The sequence below is a fragment of the Carettochelys insculpta genome, chromosome 6, assembly GCF_033958435.1.
Source record: "Carettochelys insculpta isolate YL-2023 chromosome 6, ASM3395843v1, whole genome shotgun sequence".
Classification (NCBI taxonomy): domain Eukaryota; kingdom Metazoa; phylum Chordata; order Testudines; family Carettochelyidae; genus Carettochelys; species Carettochelys insculpta.
Window position 1 is genome coordinate 43,655,466 of NC_134142.1, and position 19,154 is coordinate 43,674,619.

General features: G+C 39.7%; 1 protein-coding gene across 2 annotated transcripts in view; it reads right to left on the reverse strand.

Moving 5' to 3' along the window:
* Nucleotides 1-3,993: 3,993 nt before the first annotated feature.
* Nucleotides 3,994-19,154, reverse strand: part of YLPM1 (YLP motif containing 1) — a 53,367-nt gene continuing 38,206 nt past the window's right edge. The window contains exons 18-21 of one of the 2 annotated variants that reach the window (XM_074996776.1): nucleotides 16,232-16,283; nucleotides 10,505-10,635; nucleotides 5,837-6,015; nucleotides 3,994-5,449 (exon numbers count right to left, since the gene is read on the reverse strand). In XM_074996776.1, the coding sequence (XP_074852877.1) occupies nucleotides 5,869-6,015; nucleotides 10,505-10,635; nucleotides 16,232-16,283 (330 nt within the window). In that variant the 3' untranslated portion in view covers nucleotides 3,994-5,449; nucleotides 5,837-5,868. Of the gene's footprint in view, nucleotides 5,450-5,836; nucleotides 6,016-10,504; nucleotides 10,636-16,231; nucleotides 16,284-19,154 lie in introns of those variants that run through there. The other variant, XM_074996777.1, reaches the window with a different exon arrangement.

The following is a 19,154-nucleotide window of genomic DNA, read 5'->3' on the forward strand; positions in this document are numbered from 1 at the left end:
TGGGACCACAGGCCTTGCATTCTGGTATTGCGCTGGTGTCCTCCCCAACCTAGTGCCAAGGCATCAGTAACCAGAGATAGCTTCAACTGTGGCTTGGCAAAGGGTATTCCCTCACAGACCACCTTTGGCTGCAGCCACAAGCAGAAGAAATTGCGAATTTGAGGTGGGAGGGTAAATACCCAGTCCAGAAGGTCCCAGTTGGTCCTGTACACTTGCACGAACCGCTCCTGAAGGGGACGAGTCTTAAGCTGGCAGGCTGGACTATGTATGCACAAGACACCACAATTCCCAGCAACTTCATACAATTTCTGGCTGTTATTGTTGGGAACAGACGGAGATTCTCAAAGATGTCTCCCGAGGCTTGGAAGCACAGTGAGGGCAGAGGTGCTCTGGCTCATGTGGAGTCCCAAAAGCTCCTCTGAATTATATTCTCTGTGTTGGGCTAGTGTCAGTTTTGGCACAATTAGTAGCAGGCCCATGCTGAGAGAAAGGTGACAAGTCAGAGACACGTTCCACAGTCTGTACTTGTAACTTGGCTTAGATAAGCCAGTTCTCCAGGTACTGGAAGACCCGTACCTTATGTTTGTGGAAGAAGGCTACCACAACTGATATACACTTTGTGAATACCAGAGGGGCTGCCAAGAACACAAAAGGGAGCACCATGAACTTGTAGTGCTGGTCACTGACCACAAATTGAAGAAACTGTCTATGGGTTGGGTTAATGGTGATACAGAAGCATGCGTCTATCAAGTAGAGGACAAACTACCAATCTCCTGGATCCAGGGAGGGAATGATGAAGGCCATGGATACCATGCAAAACATCAGTTTATTGATGCATGCATTGAGGTCTCACAGATCCAGGATAGACCCGAGACTATCGCTGCCCTTGCCCCTGAACTCTTAAGGAACCCTCCTACGTGGCCTTAGAGTGAGAAGTGACTGCACCTCCTGTTGAAGTTGCTGTTCATGAGAAAGACCCTGGAAAAAGAGGGAGAAGGGGACTGGGAAGGAACAGTATATCCCACCCTTACCATGTTCAGGACCCAATGATCTGAGGTAATCTGGGACCAAGCAGGGTAGCAATGGGGTATACGATTCACAAAAGGGGAAGGGTGTGACGATCCAAGTTCAGTACTGGTGCATTGTCCTTGGGAATATCTTCCAAAGTTCAGGTTCAGGCTGGGCGGCTGTTCAAGAGAACTGCAATGTGCTCCTCCAGTCGAACTGCCTCAACAAATTCTAGAACTTCACTTGTGCTCCTGGACTTAAAAGCGTAGCAGCTGAGTACCACCTGCTTGTTGGCTACTCGAAGCTAGAGCCTGTCATTTGAGTAGACCTTCCAGCCAAATTAGTCACACTTCTTAGTCTCCCTTTATTTGAGAGTAGGTCCCATTTTCTCCTTGCACTCTTTTACAATTTGCTGTCACCACTAGAATCCTAGGAGCGTATAAAGAGGTACTTGTACCTCCTCTCTACTTGTAGGTCAGATTGAGGCTGGCATCTGCCAGAGCACCTTTGTGGTGTTTTGGATAACTTTTCTAGGGGGCAAGACCACCTTGGAGAGACCCACAGGGGCAAGAATGTCCTCTGTGACTTCCTCCACCTGGAGGTTTAGGTTCTGGGTCACTGGTTCTGGTGCACCCTCATGACAACCGCAGGGAGAACTGTAGTGGTACCCACCACCACTTTGTCAAATCCTTGGAGGCTGGCTCAAGTATGTTGGTATCCCATGTGACCAGACTGGCACCTACATCACGGGTGATGTTGGCTCTAATGCTATGCCCATGTGCAAAGGCCTGAGACCTTGTCCTGGGGAGGTCATCTGGACCCCTGGGGGTGTGGCACAATACTGATATAGCTGACAGGAGAGCACAGGTCATGCACATCACTAACGCTGTTCTGTAGCAGCGTTCTCTGTAAGCTGAGCACTAGGATGGCCACCCAAGAGATTCTACTGATGCTCTGCTGATAAACAGAGGACCCAAAGCCAGCAGCATGTATTTCTACTGGTGGTGCACATCCACACGTTTCAGTGCACAATTTTTTTTCCACACATGGATAGAAAAAATTAGAGGAAACACTGACCTGGAGCTCTGTCCCAGAGTCTGCTGATAGACCCAAGGTGTCCAAAAGGGCCATTGTACCAGGCCCTGACACTGAGATGGCCAGGATACCATCAGTACTGAGGAGTCCTCCACTCTGCATTGCTTAGATCAGTGCATTAACAGTACCAGCTGCATCAGGGCACAAAGGACTCAGCCTCCAGCGCCGAGTACTCTGAGCCCATCCATGGTGAGACAGACCCAGATGATGCTGGAGAGTAATAGTGTGGAGATGGAGAACAGTGTTGCAGCATCATTGTGGGCTTACCCTGATGCTCACTGGGGGTGGAAAGCAGAGGGAGCAAGACCACCATTAGTGCTGCAAATAATGCCATATGTAGTGCTTGCAGGCTGTGCACCATGAAGGTCGCAGACAGTGCTAGGGACTTGTGCTGATGCCTGCACTGGTGCCAGAGCGCACAACTGCAGGGTGAGGGACTGTGGTGCCAAAGCAATAAGGTCCTAGGCAGCTTCAGAGGCCTCTGGCACAAAGAAGAGATCAAGTTCTTCCTCCAGTTCCCTTAGTCAGTGAGTCCACTGGCATCAGATCTCCTTTCGGGGCTGGAGTCAGAATGCTGGGACCTGAAGGCCAAGTTCTGGGTGCCCAAACATAGGACACTTCCCACTGGTATCCCCTTGCAGCTTCTTGATGGGGGAAGAACCTCTCTCCACCTTCTTCATGGTGCCAAACACTTGAATTTGCTTTATGAGCTGGGGAGAAATGCTGATCTTCTTTGGTGGAGTCCTTAGTGCTGAAGCATCCTGCACCAAAGCTGGTGTGCTTTGCGACGATGCTGCTGGTGCCCTAAGGCCGACTCCACTGACAGGCGCTTCAGATGATACTCCTCTTTCCTTAGCACTAGGCTTGAAGTTCCTGCAAATCAAGCCCTTTTTCGCCTGATGATCCTCTCCTACACACTGATAAGTGGTGTGTGGATCCCCTCAGGGCACAGGTTTCCCACACCTTTCAGACAACTTAAGCCCTTGAGACCAAAGTATGCCCTGGTCTCTGGAAAAAACTAGGGACCCCAACGCCAAGGTAAATTTACTGCTAAACCAACTTTTGATACTACAAAAACTATTTACACGTGACTAAAAGGGAACCACTAGGTAGCCACTTGCCAAATGCTGCTCCAACGACCCTCACTAGTGGTAAGAAGGAACTGAGCAGGTGGTGGGTCAGAAAGGACCTATATGCACTTCCTTGAAGGTGCCACTCCAGGGTCTCATAGTTGACCTGACAGATTCCACAAGGAGAAAAATCTTCTAATGATGGCACTGCATGCACACTCCTATTGGAATAGACATGAGCAAGTACTCAAAAAAGTGTAATTTACCCTGGGAAAGAAAACTGTTGGAATTTGGTTCAGATCGATTATGAAGGATATACTGAAAATATCAACTCATATCATCTGGAGAGAGAACCATTCCACCAAAATGACACAGGAAGTCAAATGGGTTTAGGAAATATCATAAGCGGTCCAGATTTGTTATGGACAACAGACTCCAGTTTGCAGCCTCATAATCCTTCTGGAAGCCTCTAGGATGAGGAATGAGAAAGCAACTCAGATGAGACAAGCCGTGCCTGATCCCCACAGGGACACGAAAGCTCTCAGATGTCCTGGAATTGTTGGCAATTATTGCTTTGTTATTTGCTGGCAATGATAACTCTGTGAGACTTCACAAACAGTACTTTGAAACTTTTAAAAACCAAAGTAAATATTGCTGTAATATGGGATGTGCACACAAATCTAGATTTGTTACTTTCTGGCATAACAGCACTGCATTCAAGAAGTTTCATTTTCTTGTATGTAAATATATATTCAGGACATAAATTCAGATAGTTTGACAAAAGCTTTCAATCACACACAATGAATCAGGCTGAGAAATGTCAAGTAAACAGAAATGTATTAGACTGGTGAACAAAAACCACTCAATATTACAAACAATGGCTCTCCTTTAATGTACTAAACAATGCCCTCATCACTACTGACTGGTTAATAAACTTAGAAGCAATCTGATATGCAATCACTTAGAGCAACAAGAACAAAAGCAGCTTTTAGAATTTCATTTTCTTTCAAAGTGTACAGGACAGCAATTTCAAATAATTCACCGTCAACTAAAACATGTTCCAGTTAATCTACACCTTCTCTTTCCACACAACTTTTAACATAAGCCTTTGGTTTGGAAACCCTGAAAGGACAAAAATTACCTATTCAAAATGCTCATTAGCAAATCTGTAATAGTATGCATCAGTGGTGAGACAAATGTTATACATGAAGCTGCTACCCCATTGTTCTCAATGTGGACAATTATTTATCTATCTATCTCTTACATCAAGTGAAGACCTTTACTTAGCCAAACTGAAGCATCATTTAGCTCTATATCCAAAAGTCCTCATTACTGCTTTTAAGTGAAATTAAATTTTGTGAAGGGAATGCATATGCATTGAGGGGGAATCAAACAGATAACATGACCTATTATGACCACAGGGACTTTCTGGGCTCCTACCAAGAGAGCTTCCCACATGCAGTTTTTTCTGTCATTTGGTTTAATTTCAAAATCAGTAAAAAGGGATATTTTCCACATTCCTCATTACTACCAGGAGTATTTCAGTACTACAGAATTAAATTCAAACTCACAGGTAGCAATGGAAATTTAACACAGCTGAGAAATTAACAATCCAGAAAACACTTTAAAGAGCAGCCGTCCTCCAATATGACAGATAAGATGTAAAATGACTGTAGGCCAACAAAAGCCAAGACCTAAAAAAATAGCTGGATATACAGAAGAGTGCAGCTAGTCCTGGAGACCCCAGTAGGACGTGCATTCAAACAGAGCATGATGCCTCTTCCAGATGACAGCGACTTTGAACTTTCCATCAGCATGTGAAGACAGACCCATTTAAAACAAACACCAAGAAAAAGGCCCATGCTGTATGGCCCACCAGATTCACTGGGTTTATACTGAAAGTTTATTGTTCTGCTTCCTAGTATAATAAGCTACAAGGTACGTACAGTATAAAACGAGAACGGCCACAAAGCAAAGGTGATACAGACATTGTTACAATACAGCGGAGGAAACATTCTCTGCCTAATTATTCCACCCTACCCCACGCATAGCAGCTAAAACTACTGACCCTCCCCTTCCCCTCCAAAAAATATTAAAATGAAAACTCTCGCTTATGTGCAGCGGGATTTTATGGTTTTTGGGGACACCAGTTATCACTCGCAAATATTCCAAGGAACTTTCAGAAACTAAAAAAAAAAAGAAAAAAAAATCTGTGAAGATGTGATCCATGTAGGATGCTCATGCCACACTGGTTTAGTTCTCCTCAATTAAATGGCCTGTCAAAAAAAAGAGAAAAGTTTGTTACACTGAGAAATGGATCAGTAAAAAGGGTCAGAATTCAAATACAATGATGTAGAGTCTGGAATTTGAAGAAGTAGGTATGCAGCTGACATATTCCAGTTGTCCTTGTAATGAACACTTATATTCTTATTTCTGACAATGCCTGGAGATTTTCAAGGGTGTTAACCCTTTGTCTTCAATCTTCACACTCTACACAGGAAATTACACACGAATAAACATGCACAACTGGCAAATCCACCCAACAATCAAGGCTCCAAACAAGAATATTTGGCAGGAGAATCCTAGCAATGTGTGTGTTTAATCTCTTCCTCAACTCTTAAAAAAACAGAGACTAAATATGTACAATAGTGGAATATATTTACCTCAAAGATACAAAAACTCCACATAATAATTCTCAGATATATTTGGTGCGGTTGAGGGCTCTCTCAGCAAGATGACCGCTTTCATCTGTAATCTTCTCCCAATCAGTCTGTCCAACCACAAAACCAATGGCCCTCTTCCTATCTGCATCCTTCTTCTCTTCTAGATCTGCCCACCTCACCTAAGAAGAACACAATATCAGTAGGACAGCCGCTCAAGAATAAACATAGGTTGGCCTTTCTGTTACAGATCAGTGTACTGGGAAAATTCTTAACCTCCATTCAATCATTTTGGGTTTGAAATTGAAGATCCAGATCATATCCTCAAGAGAAGCAGTGGACGGCCCACCAATTACATCATTTAAAGTGAATGTCCTGAATGTATCACAAAGTAGGAACAATTTTGGAAGAAGAATGAGTTAAGCTTTTTCCATTTTAACATTAATAATTTTGTGATTCAGAGCATACTATGCAACATTAATTCTCCTTTCTAAGGCTTGAAAGAGGAAGAGTATGGGTGGGATGCCTAATGGTCACAGGAAACAAGACCACAAAGACCACTGGAAAATATTATTTTTGTATGGAGGAATTGAGGTATATCAGACAAAAGCCACAACACACAGCAGTGCTTCTGGAAGGAAGGATTACAGGCTTACTTCTCAGTGTTCAGTACTGTAGTTTGTGCAGGTCAGTATTCTACTTGTCCCAAATGAAGTGGCACAGAGAACATGATGCCGCAATGTTCAGCTACAATTTTTTTCACAACTATAATCTTTCTCTAGATCTACCTTGTTAGTCTGAATACATACTGGAGATATTTTAAACTAGATTGACAAAGTACAGCTAGATACATCGTAGGAACAATCTTGCAATGATTGAAGGAGAGTCACAACATATAGCTCCTTTCCATCTTTGGCTTTTATGGCACATTTCTGGATAAGCCTTTTCACTACCTCATCTAATGTGCTAAGTTGCCAGTTCACACATTCATGTCCTGTCCCACACTGACAACTGCAATTTCCTTCTCTAAGGCTTCTTAAAATCACTCACATCCCTCACCTCTATTCAGACTTATGCAGTCGGCTTTGCACTCACACATATGTGCATATATGGAATGGGGATGGGGTGGCAGGGCAGAAGCCATAAAAGCAACTAATGCGAGGGTGGTAACCAGGGAGCCAGGTAGGAAGAGTGATGACAAGACAATAGAAGCAGTATCTGTAGACATCTTAGAATGTTTTCACATGGGAACTACACACCCGTAGTGGCCCCAAGCCACCTGACTTAAACTTGCAGGATTCGGGATGTCGGACCGTTACACCATTGTGCTGACTTCCGGCTTGGGCTGGGTCCCAGGCACTAGGACCATGCAAGATGAGAAGGTCCCAGAACTCTTGAGCCTGGAAGTCTACAAAGCAATGAAACATTGCCATAGTCTGAGCCCCATAAGCCTGTGTCAGCTGGCGCACACTAGCCTTGCGTTTTTCTTTGCTGCGCAGACATAACCTCAGGAACAACAAATCCCTTTCCTTACCTGCCCTCCAATCCCAATTCTTGCTGCCTAATTGGTCCCCAACAGCTGCCCCTCAGTTACAAGCCAAGTTCCCCAAGTTACTTAGTTCAATGTCCTCATTTTGCTAACCCAATGTACAAGGGAAGAACTCTTACATTTATTTCTATTATCACTAATGTTGTATAAATGTTTATGTTTATAAAAATAAAATGTTAATAAATGTAAAAATTACTTCAGTACTTTAGTAAAGTAGTGGGTCCTAGTGAGGATAGAACCAGGGAAAGCTGCTATCCAGCTATGGTCCCCCCACAAATCCCATTAACCTCTGTAGCTCTCTTATGGTTTACGAGTAGGTGGGCCACTGGAAGAAAGCTACTGCACATTAAACCATAAAACATTCACCAGAAGAAACCTCTGGTCCTCTTCTCCCCATTTTTACTGCCCATCAACTACTGTTGTCCGCTCTCCCTCATTACCTTCTTGTCCTCCTGCCAAAAATTCCATATATCCCCACTCATCTGAGATCCAATGGCCAAAACTAACCTCATCATCCATATAGCTACACTTGGATTTTTATAAAGACCCTATCCACAAAGATTAGCTTAGAGCTGTGGTGTCCAAACAGTTCTGACGGTGGCTACTGCTACAGCGAACGAGCCACGTTATTCTGAAAATGTTTATTGTTCAAGACAACTATCCACACTCAACTGGCCAAATAATCCAGCATGTTGGTTGCCACTGGCTTCGAATAAAAGTTGCTCAATTATATTGTCTATTAACATGATTTTCACAAAGGATATCACTGGTTGGTGAGGCTGGTGTATTAACATCCACATAACCTCATCTTACATCTTATCACCCACCACAATTACAAACTCCTCAGCTCCATGACAAACTATAAGTTTAAACATACAACTAACAATGTATACAGCCAATTCCTCCCATTCCCTTTGAACTACACAACCTGGACTTCAACCTCGTATTTTTCCATGCGCAATTATTCCATTATGATTAGGCATGTCTACAGGGAACACAGCTTAACACTACGCACAGTATGTCTTCACTATGCTCGGGAGCAACCTGGCAGGACTCAATTAGGGGTGTAAAATCCCATTTATTTGGTTAACTGTTAAACACCAGGTTTAACCAGTTAACTGATTAAATGGTTGATGCTGGGAGGCTGGGGAGGTTGCTCCAGCCAGCTCCCCTGCTGCAGACAGGGACTGCTCTGGCCATGTGGGAGTGTCCCTTCCTGCAGCGGGCTGCTCTAGCCCACACCTGTTAACTGGTTACCCGTCAACATCCCTAGGTTCAATCCACCAGGTATTCATTTATTGCTTCTTTGAAAACAAATCAATCTCCAAATGCTCTCCTATCAACACTGGGACTCCACCAAAATGAGAAGAGTACTGGTGTCAACAGGAGAAGAGCCCCTGTCAACCTTACCACGTGGAAGACACTGCGGTGGGTATTTTGCCTTCAGCTACTCAGTTTGTGTAGCTGAAATAGACTGACGGTAAAGGCCTAAGATCAGAGTCTGAGTTACTGAATGTAGGTTGGAATCAAAAGGGAGTTTACTATGAAGCTGAGGACTGTGACTAGTCTTTTGATGTTTAGTGGGTAAGACACGAGTAGGCTGCGTATAGATGTAAATGACTTTACCGGTGGTTTGATTTTTAGTGACAGTCTTGCTCGTAAGTTTAATAAAGCAACCTTAACTTTAAGATACCTAATTTTATGGTAATTATTTTAAGTGAGGCTCAAAATGCCTTTTGGTGTATTTTTGTGTCTGTGTGTATTTTTACTTTCCATTCACAGCAGTATTTCAAGATGCAGCACACACTCAGGGATGATAAAGGATTTTTTTTATATATAGATTCTGCTTTTCCAAAGAAAATCACTCAAATCGAACCTACTCTGAATTTTAAAACACATGTGGCTACTTGCACTAACTTTGTTAAAAGCCTACAGCAAAAACAGATTAAAAGAACACACAAATAAAACCCGTTGTCTTTTCCTCTTCTCTCAGGCTATGGCTACACTAGAGTTGCTATTTTGTGATACAAGACCTACCCCAAACTAGCAAAGCAGTGGCTAAACACTGAGCTCAAAATAGCAGTGCTATTTTGAGCACAGTATTCTGATTCCGGTACCCCACATCATACGAGGAATAGCAGAAACTTCAAAACAGTCGCTTATTTCAAACTCTGGTGACATGCGGATGGAGCCAAGTTCAAAATAAGTTCACTGGAAAGAAATCATGCATTTTTTGCAAGGCAAATTGCATAAGTTATTTTGAGTTATGGCTACAGTGTAGCTGTAGCCTCATATGAAACACAGTATGTATTTCTTTTCTGAGAACCTGCACTACATACTATACCATCACACACACACCATCTCCATGGCACCCTTTGAAAATCCACATCTTAACATAGAACCTTTCCTTAAGAAATATATCTTTTTCCTAAAACTCAAAGGGCTTGTCCATACTAGCTCCCTACTTCGAAAGAACATGCTAAGTAGGGTGTTGGGAGTTTATGAATGAAGTGCTGGTGTGCACATGCAGCCTTTCATTAAGCAAATTCCAGCCCCCCTGGCAGCAACTTCAAAGACTTAAACTTCAAAGTGCCAGACTGCCTCTAGCCAGGGCTCACCCACTGGTACTTCGAAGTGCCTGGGGTAGTTTGAAGTCCCTTTATGCCTCAAAATTTTGTAAAGGGACTTCAAAGCACTGCCCCTGGCCACTCTGATGTACAGGCGGGTGAGCCACAGCTAGATGCGAGCTGGTACTTTCAAGTTGCCATGGGGTGGAATTTGCTTAATAAACTGCTGCATATGCACTGCAGCACTTCATTAATAAACTCCCAACACGCTACTTCCCATCCTCCCTTTGAAGAAAGGAGCTAGTGTAGATACAGCCAAAATCTGTGATTTATGCTGTTAATCTTCACTAACTTCAGAGCCTCAATTTATCATATCATGGAAGACAATGTTCTCAAGAACAGCTTATTACGACATCTAAAGGGATAATGAGATGAAACAGTAAGTCCACAGTGATCCTTGTATGCAGGCAAACTGAATGGATGGTACAGACTACATTCCACAGAGAATGCTGTAAGAGTCCCTTAGAGACAGTAAGCTATAGTGGAGGTTATTACCCTCTTCTTGCCCGGTTCAGAAGCACGTGTATCATAGTCATCTGGAAGCTGAAGATAATCCTCCAATCTGCTGGCAATTGCTTCCCAGTCACGTTTCCTCTTTGTGCCTGTCCGCAAGCCATCCAACTTGTCTGAGAACAAACACAGAGCCTCAGCATTAAAGGAGAAAACTTGTGGAATATGCACACAAACAAGATGAGGGGGAATGCTTTCAAAAGAATGAGTTTGTATTATACAGCAGCACAACTTGCACATCCACATTGTGCTGAAGAGTGAAATGATTTCAAGTTTGTTTCAATTCTAAAGACTCACCCCGCCCATTTCCAAGTTTTCTTTATCTTTCGTATTAATTTTGTTAGTCATTTGTAAAAGGGAGAAAACATATCTTTCTGGAAGTTCACATCATACAGAGTCCATGCTCAGCAAGCATAACATAGCTGCTGGAAACTGTTGGTGGAACGGCATTCCCATTTATTCTGCAGAACAATGCAATATTAATACCACACACTTTCTTCCAGTGCTGGTTTTAATACCATGTCAAAGATGGTATAATAAGCAATATAAGGAATTCAGTGTCCAACCAACAGTTAAACCTATTAAGAACTGTATAGTAAGCAGTTTTCGAAGAACTGTTTCTACTGAACACACAACCCCAGGAATGCAGGAAGACTAAGAATCTGTTATTCATGATGTGAGAGAGGACACACATACATGAATGCTCTAGAAATAAGTTTGCCCAAAGGTCACTATTTTCTTCTGTTGCTTGCCGAACCAGAGCAACCAGCCTGAGAGATGAGGTGGAACATGGCATTTATTGAGTTGTAAGACCTTCCTCTTTTTGGCCACTTATCCGAGGCAGCTTGCTAGTAGTAATCAGAGTACAGAAGGTTAAAGCCTAGTAGGCATGAAGATATGAAACAGTTTTGCAGAGCTAATAATAATTCCACTTCCTCTTTTTTCCATTGGTGTTTACTCACTGGTTCATAACGTCTTGCAGTAAAGTTTGTTGTCCCTATATTTTAAACAATTTCTACAATCACTGCCACATTAAAATATATGTTGAGTAAATTTTTAATTATTTGGTGTTCTCTGCAACCTGTTGTCAGTGAGAACATTGCCACTAGCTCAGAAATTACTAATGTTATTAAAGTAGCCCACAATAGACCTCTGAAACTAATCAAAGGCAAAGCAGCCGATCTGCTACGCAACAGAAAAGGACAGTCTAAAACGTGCACCCAAATATTTCAGTATGTAGATGAATCTTATTTAAAATAGCAAAGAGCAAAATAGTACTGGAGGTCATGTGAGACCAAAAACAATTCTGACTTGTCCATACTGCAGTAAAACTTCACCTTAATAAATTAATAAAGTAGCCCCATCTCAGTCAATGCTAGAATTTTCAGGAAGCCATTACACCACATTTAATTGCCACAGAGTAAAACATTTCATCTGTACAAACAAAGCATTTTTGAATTCCTTTCCCAAAGACCCTACAGCTAAAAATCATAACAAAGTAGCTGTATCTGCTTTCCTGAATTGCTAACTGTTACACACAATAAAAGAAGAAACTAAATGCAAAATGAAATATGCCAAATTTGGGACAACTCCATAGAGACATATACTGTCTCCTTTTCAGAAGAGGAAGCGCTAGGCATGGGAAATTCCTTTATATTGCTCCTGCAATAAAGGTACACTCATGCCATCTAGTATTATTCACAAACTATGCAACACAGACTACTGCCATCATAAGCGTCTCCAGAATAAACAGCATTGAAAAGGGAGAACAGCAAACACATTTAAGAATATTTAACAAATGCTACAAATGGAGAAGTCCAGGAAAAGCGTGATAAGGCAGTCATATCAACACTTTCCCATTGCAAGTTAGAATTTTCTGACGCAAAGTTTGTGTAGCAAGCACATTTGATCACCAGCATGAAAAAGTTAGTTCTCCCACTTTGCCTGTGTACACCTGGAGTTGCAACTCAGAACATCTAAGTTTTGTAACACTCAAATGTAAAAAGGTGAATTAAAGACTGTGACATCAGTCTGAATAATCCTTCTTTTAAGGACTTGTTATCTTGATACAGAGTATGTTTTTAAATTTAATCTCCCTTTGTGTTTGAAGTTGGCTGCCCTTCTAGAGAGATTTGCTTTCTTCCATGCCACAGTACCTCAAGGTATGTCCAGAGGTGCCCCAGAACAGACACACCTTGAAGCACTCTCAAAGTCATATTGCACTGATCTTTGGCACATGAACTCAGAAGGGTTCCTTATTATGAGATCAGGTTTCACTTTGTTATATGGAGCCCACAACAGTACTTATGGAAGGAAATGGTTTTTTAGCATCCAACTTTCTAACTTCAATAATTCCCCCACTTAGAGTTTTAAAAACCACAAATAGCAGTACCCTTAAAATGTGTGAAACTTCTTAAAAAAACTTACCTTTATTACTTTTAGCACCTTTAATTAGCCAATAATATTTTGTTTGTTGACACTGGCCACTTTAAACCCTCAAAAAAGTTCTTGTCACGTTTTTATATAACTGATATGTGAAATGTTATTTGTATCCTGCAGTAAAGCTTTACAATGCAGATGAAACTTCAGAGATTCTGAGGCTAGTTTCCTCTTTTGTGAGGTCTGAACACTGCACTATTAAACCATACTTTTAAATATTACACTAGAAGAGACAATTGTATGTCAGTCAAGACAACAAGCATTAGCCCATTTCTGTAAGCAGTCAATGGAAGAATATGTTGAACAAATACAAAAGAGCACACTGACATAAGTTACATTTTAAATGGATATGTGATTGTATCCAGAACATCTACAGAAAATGGGTAGCAGTATGCACACTCACAGTATTCAGAAGAGAAATGTATCATCTCTCCTAGAATAAATATTAACCTGAGCAAGAACTCAGAGGCAAGGAGATTTTAACATGCTTGGTGATTATCACAAGTATATTCAGCCAAAAGCTCAACATTTCAGATATTTTCCATGACACATTACAGCCAGTGAAATTCTGTTGTACTTCAATCTAACAACATTTATTAACCAAATAGAAAGCACACCAGAATTTGTAGTTCCCAAGCTGTATGAGTGAATCAATCCACGAAAGAAAGGTATCTAGCTTAAGACCGCACATTTAAACCTTTTCACCTTTGTGAAACCCTGTCTACTGCTGGTACACATGCTCGATAAACCAGCATCTCCCAGGAAAAAAACAAATCTGGACTACCAAATGTATTACACCTTTACATACCATTTGGTACACAGTTCTAAACAGTCACTACTGAAAGGGACGCCTAGGAATAACCATGGGTCATCAAGTATCACCCTGGAAATCCTATGCTGTATCAGATACAGCCATTCTTAAGTCCCAAAATGCAAAGTTTTAAATCACTGTTTTGGCTGACAACACCTGAATTTATAAAGCAATCTTCTAGGAAACAGCATCCATAGAATACCTGTTTTGAATCCATGTTGGCATTTTTATAGCTTTATATACAACTTATCGGTGGAGGGGCTAATTATATGAAAACAGGGATAGATTCAGTTTGTTTTCCATGGTGAGACCTCTTTAACAATCAGTTGGGATGACTATGGAATACTGGTGTCATATCTGTTAGCTGAGTTCCCAATGAGAGCTAGCTACAAGAAATGAGTACAGCTGATGTCAAGTTCAGTGGCTAATACAATCATTTTGTTAGGAGTTTAACCCTGCATTTTATTATTAATTTATTTGTACATATTTGAGTAAGTGGAGTTGTTCCTTTATGACTTTTACAGTTTGGATGTATGACTCAAAGCATATTATAAAATCAATTATATTGCTTCTATTTTTATTAGTAGGATTTAACAATGAGAGGAGGTATATTTTAAAAGCTCTATTTGTTAGTTTTTCCTGCAACCCATTCTCAGCTTTCCCAGAGATGCTACACAACAAATGATATATATTTAAAATAGTTTAATTGTTCTATGTATCATATTTTAGGCCTCTGTGTTTGATACTTGTAAAAAGTGTGTAACTGTAGCATTTCTAAGGGGCAGGGGGAGAGGGCGTTTAAAACAGTTATGTGTAATGCCATATTTCCATTCCTCTTATGCATATTGAATGAAAAACAACAATTATTTGGAATATAATACAATAATCAACCAACTTTGAATTGTTTTAGCCACAGAGTATTTACCCTATTACTTCCAAAGCACCATTTCTTAAAAATTATTATGGCAAGCCATTAAGAAAGAAGCTTAAAAATGGACCATGGTTGTAAACTCTACAGAATGCACACAACACTTAAAATGAGCTTCATCATTATCTGCTTAGTAGTTTGATTGGCCCCAGGAATTAGGTAAAGGCTCATCCAGCAGTGCTGAAAGTACCAGGGACTTAGGATGTTCTATGAGGATTTCAGAGGCTCATCAAGAGAACATGGCGGCAGAAGAGATGTAAAAGAAAAGCAGCTGAACAGCAGGTGACAAAAGGCCATTTACATAAACAAGGTCTTCTGGAGCCATTTCTATGATGCACTTAGTAGAGTAGGAAAACAAGAATAAATGTATATACCCCATAGTCATGCTCACAGTCCAGAGTGTTAGGCTGTTTTATGTAGTGAACTTTCAGGAATCTATTATAATAAAAGTGACAAAGTGATTATTTTACTGAGCTTGGTTCAAAGATCCTGTTTTAGTACGAATGCTGAAAGAAATGATGCTCAAAAGTTAAATATTAATGAAAATTCCTTTGCATGCACACACAATCCATTACTTGGCCTTGTGCCTGCATTTCTCTTGCTGACTTTGATGGAAATATTGGTTGTAACACTTTGCACCAAAATAACATTAGTGAGAATGGTAGTGGAGTTAAAATCATATATTTCAGAAAAGTCGATTATGAAACTATGAAAAGTGTCCCACAACTCCCAAGGAATTCTACTTGAACATCTGACAGTAATTTTAATATACAGATATTTGAAAGGAAATAATAACTGGATCATTCAGATCCAGTTTCAGAATATGAAGCTTTTGCTATCTGGTTACATGACAGTTTTGGAAGGCTGCCCAGTACTATTCCCAAAAAAATTTTTGTTTAGGAAAAGCAGACTATCATTGATATTGAATTAACCATGCTCTCCTATTGGCTCAGGAAAAAGTACATGTAAAACAGAAGCAGGATAAAGTAAAATCTTTATTTTGTAACCCCTTTGTGATACCTTAGTAAAACTGAATGAAAATATAAGTTGGGCACACCAGCTTTTCCTTCATCCAGCATGACATGCTTGCAAGACAGACACTTTTTAAATTGAAAATTTACACAAGAAAAAAATGTATTCAGCACAAGAAAGAATGTGGTGTTATGTGAAATGTATTCTGTTACCTGTTTACAACACAGAGAAAGAATGAATACTGTATTTTTTTTCCTTTTAAATAAAGTGCTTTCTTTGAACAGGTGGATATGCACCAGTACGGAAATATACACTCTATGTCAAACTGTAAAATACAGCTATGTTTAGGAATATTAGACTCTCTCCATCTTTACTAACATAGAAAAGATGTACTACTTTTTACATGAAAGAGAAACGTCTTGCAGATTCACATGAGCACCTATGAGATCATTACAAGTCGTTTGGTCTTTGACAAGAAAGGCACAGAACAAATAAGCAAACTAAAATTCTGCACATATCATCAGATACCAAAAACAGAAAACAGGTAAAAAGAAATACCCACCTAGCTTTGCCTCAGAAGTGTCCATCTCCCATTTGCTTTTCGGAATGTAACCCTAAATCACACACAGAGAGAAGCTCGTAGGATTAGAGACACACACACACATCATTTTTGAACTGGAAAACGCATTATAAAAGGAGCTTAAAACATTTCTTTTTGTAAAGTGCAATTCACAGTTAGCAACTAAGGGAAATCACGCTGCTAGATACTTCAGAACTTCTATATCCACTCAATATGCTATGCTTGCAGCAGCTCCTGTGCATTGCTACAACAGCGCTGCTTCTGCAAACACTGAACAAATTTAACAGATAGTAAGAGAACTGAAATTGTGTGCAGATACCATGTTACATTACCCAAAATGGCATAAGTTCTATAACATCAATTATAAGGTGCTGAGAATATTCAACGCATTACAAATACATCTGCAAAAAATTATTTTTACCATATGCTCTTAAGAATGTATTTCCAGAACAATTCAATACAGCCAGACTTCACTGAATATTCCTATTAAAGGAACAAACATTTGGTATACTATGTCAACTTACCATGGACTCTGAAGTTAAACTTTGAGTTCTTTTTTTTTACGAAAAAAGCTTTTAACTTGTTTAAATTACAGTTAAGATTTTGTTGAATCTTGTGATATAAACAGTAAAAAAGTTCCTTACTGAAAAACAGCACACTCATCATAGTTCAAACATTGTTATACAAATATAAATATAGTATCAACAAAAGAAAGAAAGAATTTTATATGTAATAGTCAGCTACTTTATGCCAGGTGACTCAAAACTTTAAATTCTGCAAATATCCACTGATTATTCTCTTATATTTCCATTTTACAGTGTCTGCTTAGTGAAGACCAGTCTATGCTCTCTCACATACCCCAATTTCAGCTGCTTAATTTTTTATAATACTATCTGATGATTCTATATAGTGATATTTTAAAAAATAATGAACCAGATCTTGTATGAGAAGTTTGTTGTAAGTATTATTCTCTCTAGAAAGGTGTAAGCTCTGCCCTTTAAACAGGCTTCATCAAGAGAGTAGCCCCAATCCTCTGATTAATTTTATAACTAACTCATTTCTACTCACTTGATAGGCTCTTTATAGATATTAGAGTATACTGGTTTTGTACAGGCTGACTATCAGATTAGAATATATCACTCCAGAGAGACATGTTGCTATCGTATGTATTGTATTTACATACACCACACCATGACTTTTCCAAAGTTTTTACACAGTTCTAACTTTTATCCAGTAGTAGTTTCAGCATTTTAAGAATGATTTTAATTTACTACAGATTACCTACTTTAATTTGCAAGTAGTTTCTTTAAATCAAACATGTACTTAGTAGGAACTGAAGTAATCTGTGTTGTAATATGACAGTGTAATCAACATATATATTTACATCAAAAATTTTAATAAGGTGTCTATTAAAACCTGTTAGCTACTACTAGAACACTACACTTTTATGGAAGACTGCTATTTACACTAATTTTACCAATATGCTGGCAACAACTACTTAAAAATGTCAATCTTCATACCATAAAACATACAAAAGAAAGTTTTTTCTGAACTATACAAAGAATTCAGTAAATCTGATATAGCAACATACGTGTGACTATGACTTTAGAGCGACTAAATAGCAAGTGTGCAAAATCAGGTCAGGGTCGGGGGTAATAGGCAAGTATATAAGACAAATTTCCAAATATCAGGACCGTCCTTATAAAATTAAGACATCTGGACACCCTATGATGATGATGTGAATTAAACGTCCTGTGTATTGAATCTGTACCATATCCTCCTCCTCCAGTTAGTATAAGACAAGATTCAGATGTCACTTTTTAATGCGAAATAGTTTCTCCAGTACATTTGCCAGTTGGTAGGAGCTTCCGATGTCTCCTTCTCCAAGGGCAAAATGGAGGTATAAGAAAACGAATGCAAAAACTTTCACCAATTGCTCTCAAAAAGACAATAGATGTCAAAGACATTACCATGTTCCACACTTCTATATTAATCTCGCATGCCCCTCTGATACTGGCCACCTCAGAAAGTAACTAAGGTGAACTGTAGTAGGTAACTTTTTATTGCTTTTCCTCCCGCATTTCCGAATGGAAAACATATTTATATGTAAAGTGTTCATTTTAAACTGCCACAATCTCTTTCCTTGATTTATGCAATTCAAATCTGTAGTTATATGTGCTGCATAATAAAAACATACACACTTTTACAGGACACTCTAGAAAATTAAAGGCACTACTAGCCGTTTTAGGTTTGGCTCATTTCCAGGCAATCAGAAATTAATAGCCATATTCCAGAAAACAGTGAAGTGTCTTTAAATAGTAATCCTGATTACACTTTCTTCAGACTTACTCTCATTGTCAAAGGGTAACTTAGTAAAGAGAATAAATGAGTCATATCAACAGAAAAAAAGTCTATTAACCGTTAATCTGCCTAAAGACATTTTTTCTTTAAATTTTACATTCCCTTTCTCTTCTAGAATCTGTCAGCGCTGACCCCATTTTCATCAGAAAAATGGCCTCAGTGTCTCTCAGAATCACTGTTACCTTTTTTCTTCATTGCAATTTAGCTCTTTAGTAATGGAAGCCAGGATTTAGAATGTACAATTCATCAAGCATTGAGTAGATACAGCTCCAAGAAATTACATGAATTTAATAAGTCACTGTGGTCTTTTAAATACTTAGCAAATAAAAGCGAAGCTTAAAGCCCACTCTCCAGTTTTCAAATATCTGAATGACAAACCTCCTCAAGACTGTGTAATCAGCTATTACTGAAACTAACCAGCAACCAAAGAGAGTGCACTTTGACAAAGATATGATTTTACCCAAATCTTTCTAAGAGAAAAGTGTAGAGTTCAGTGGTGTCAGACACTAATTTAGTCAAGACAAGACAAGTGCAAGTTTAAGCA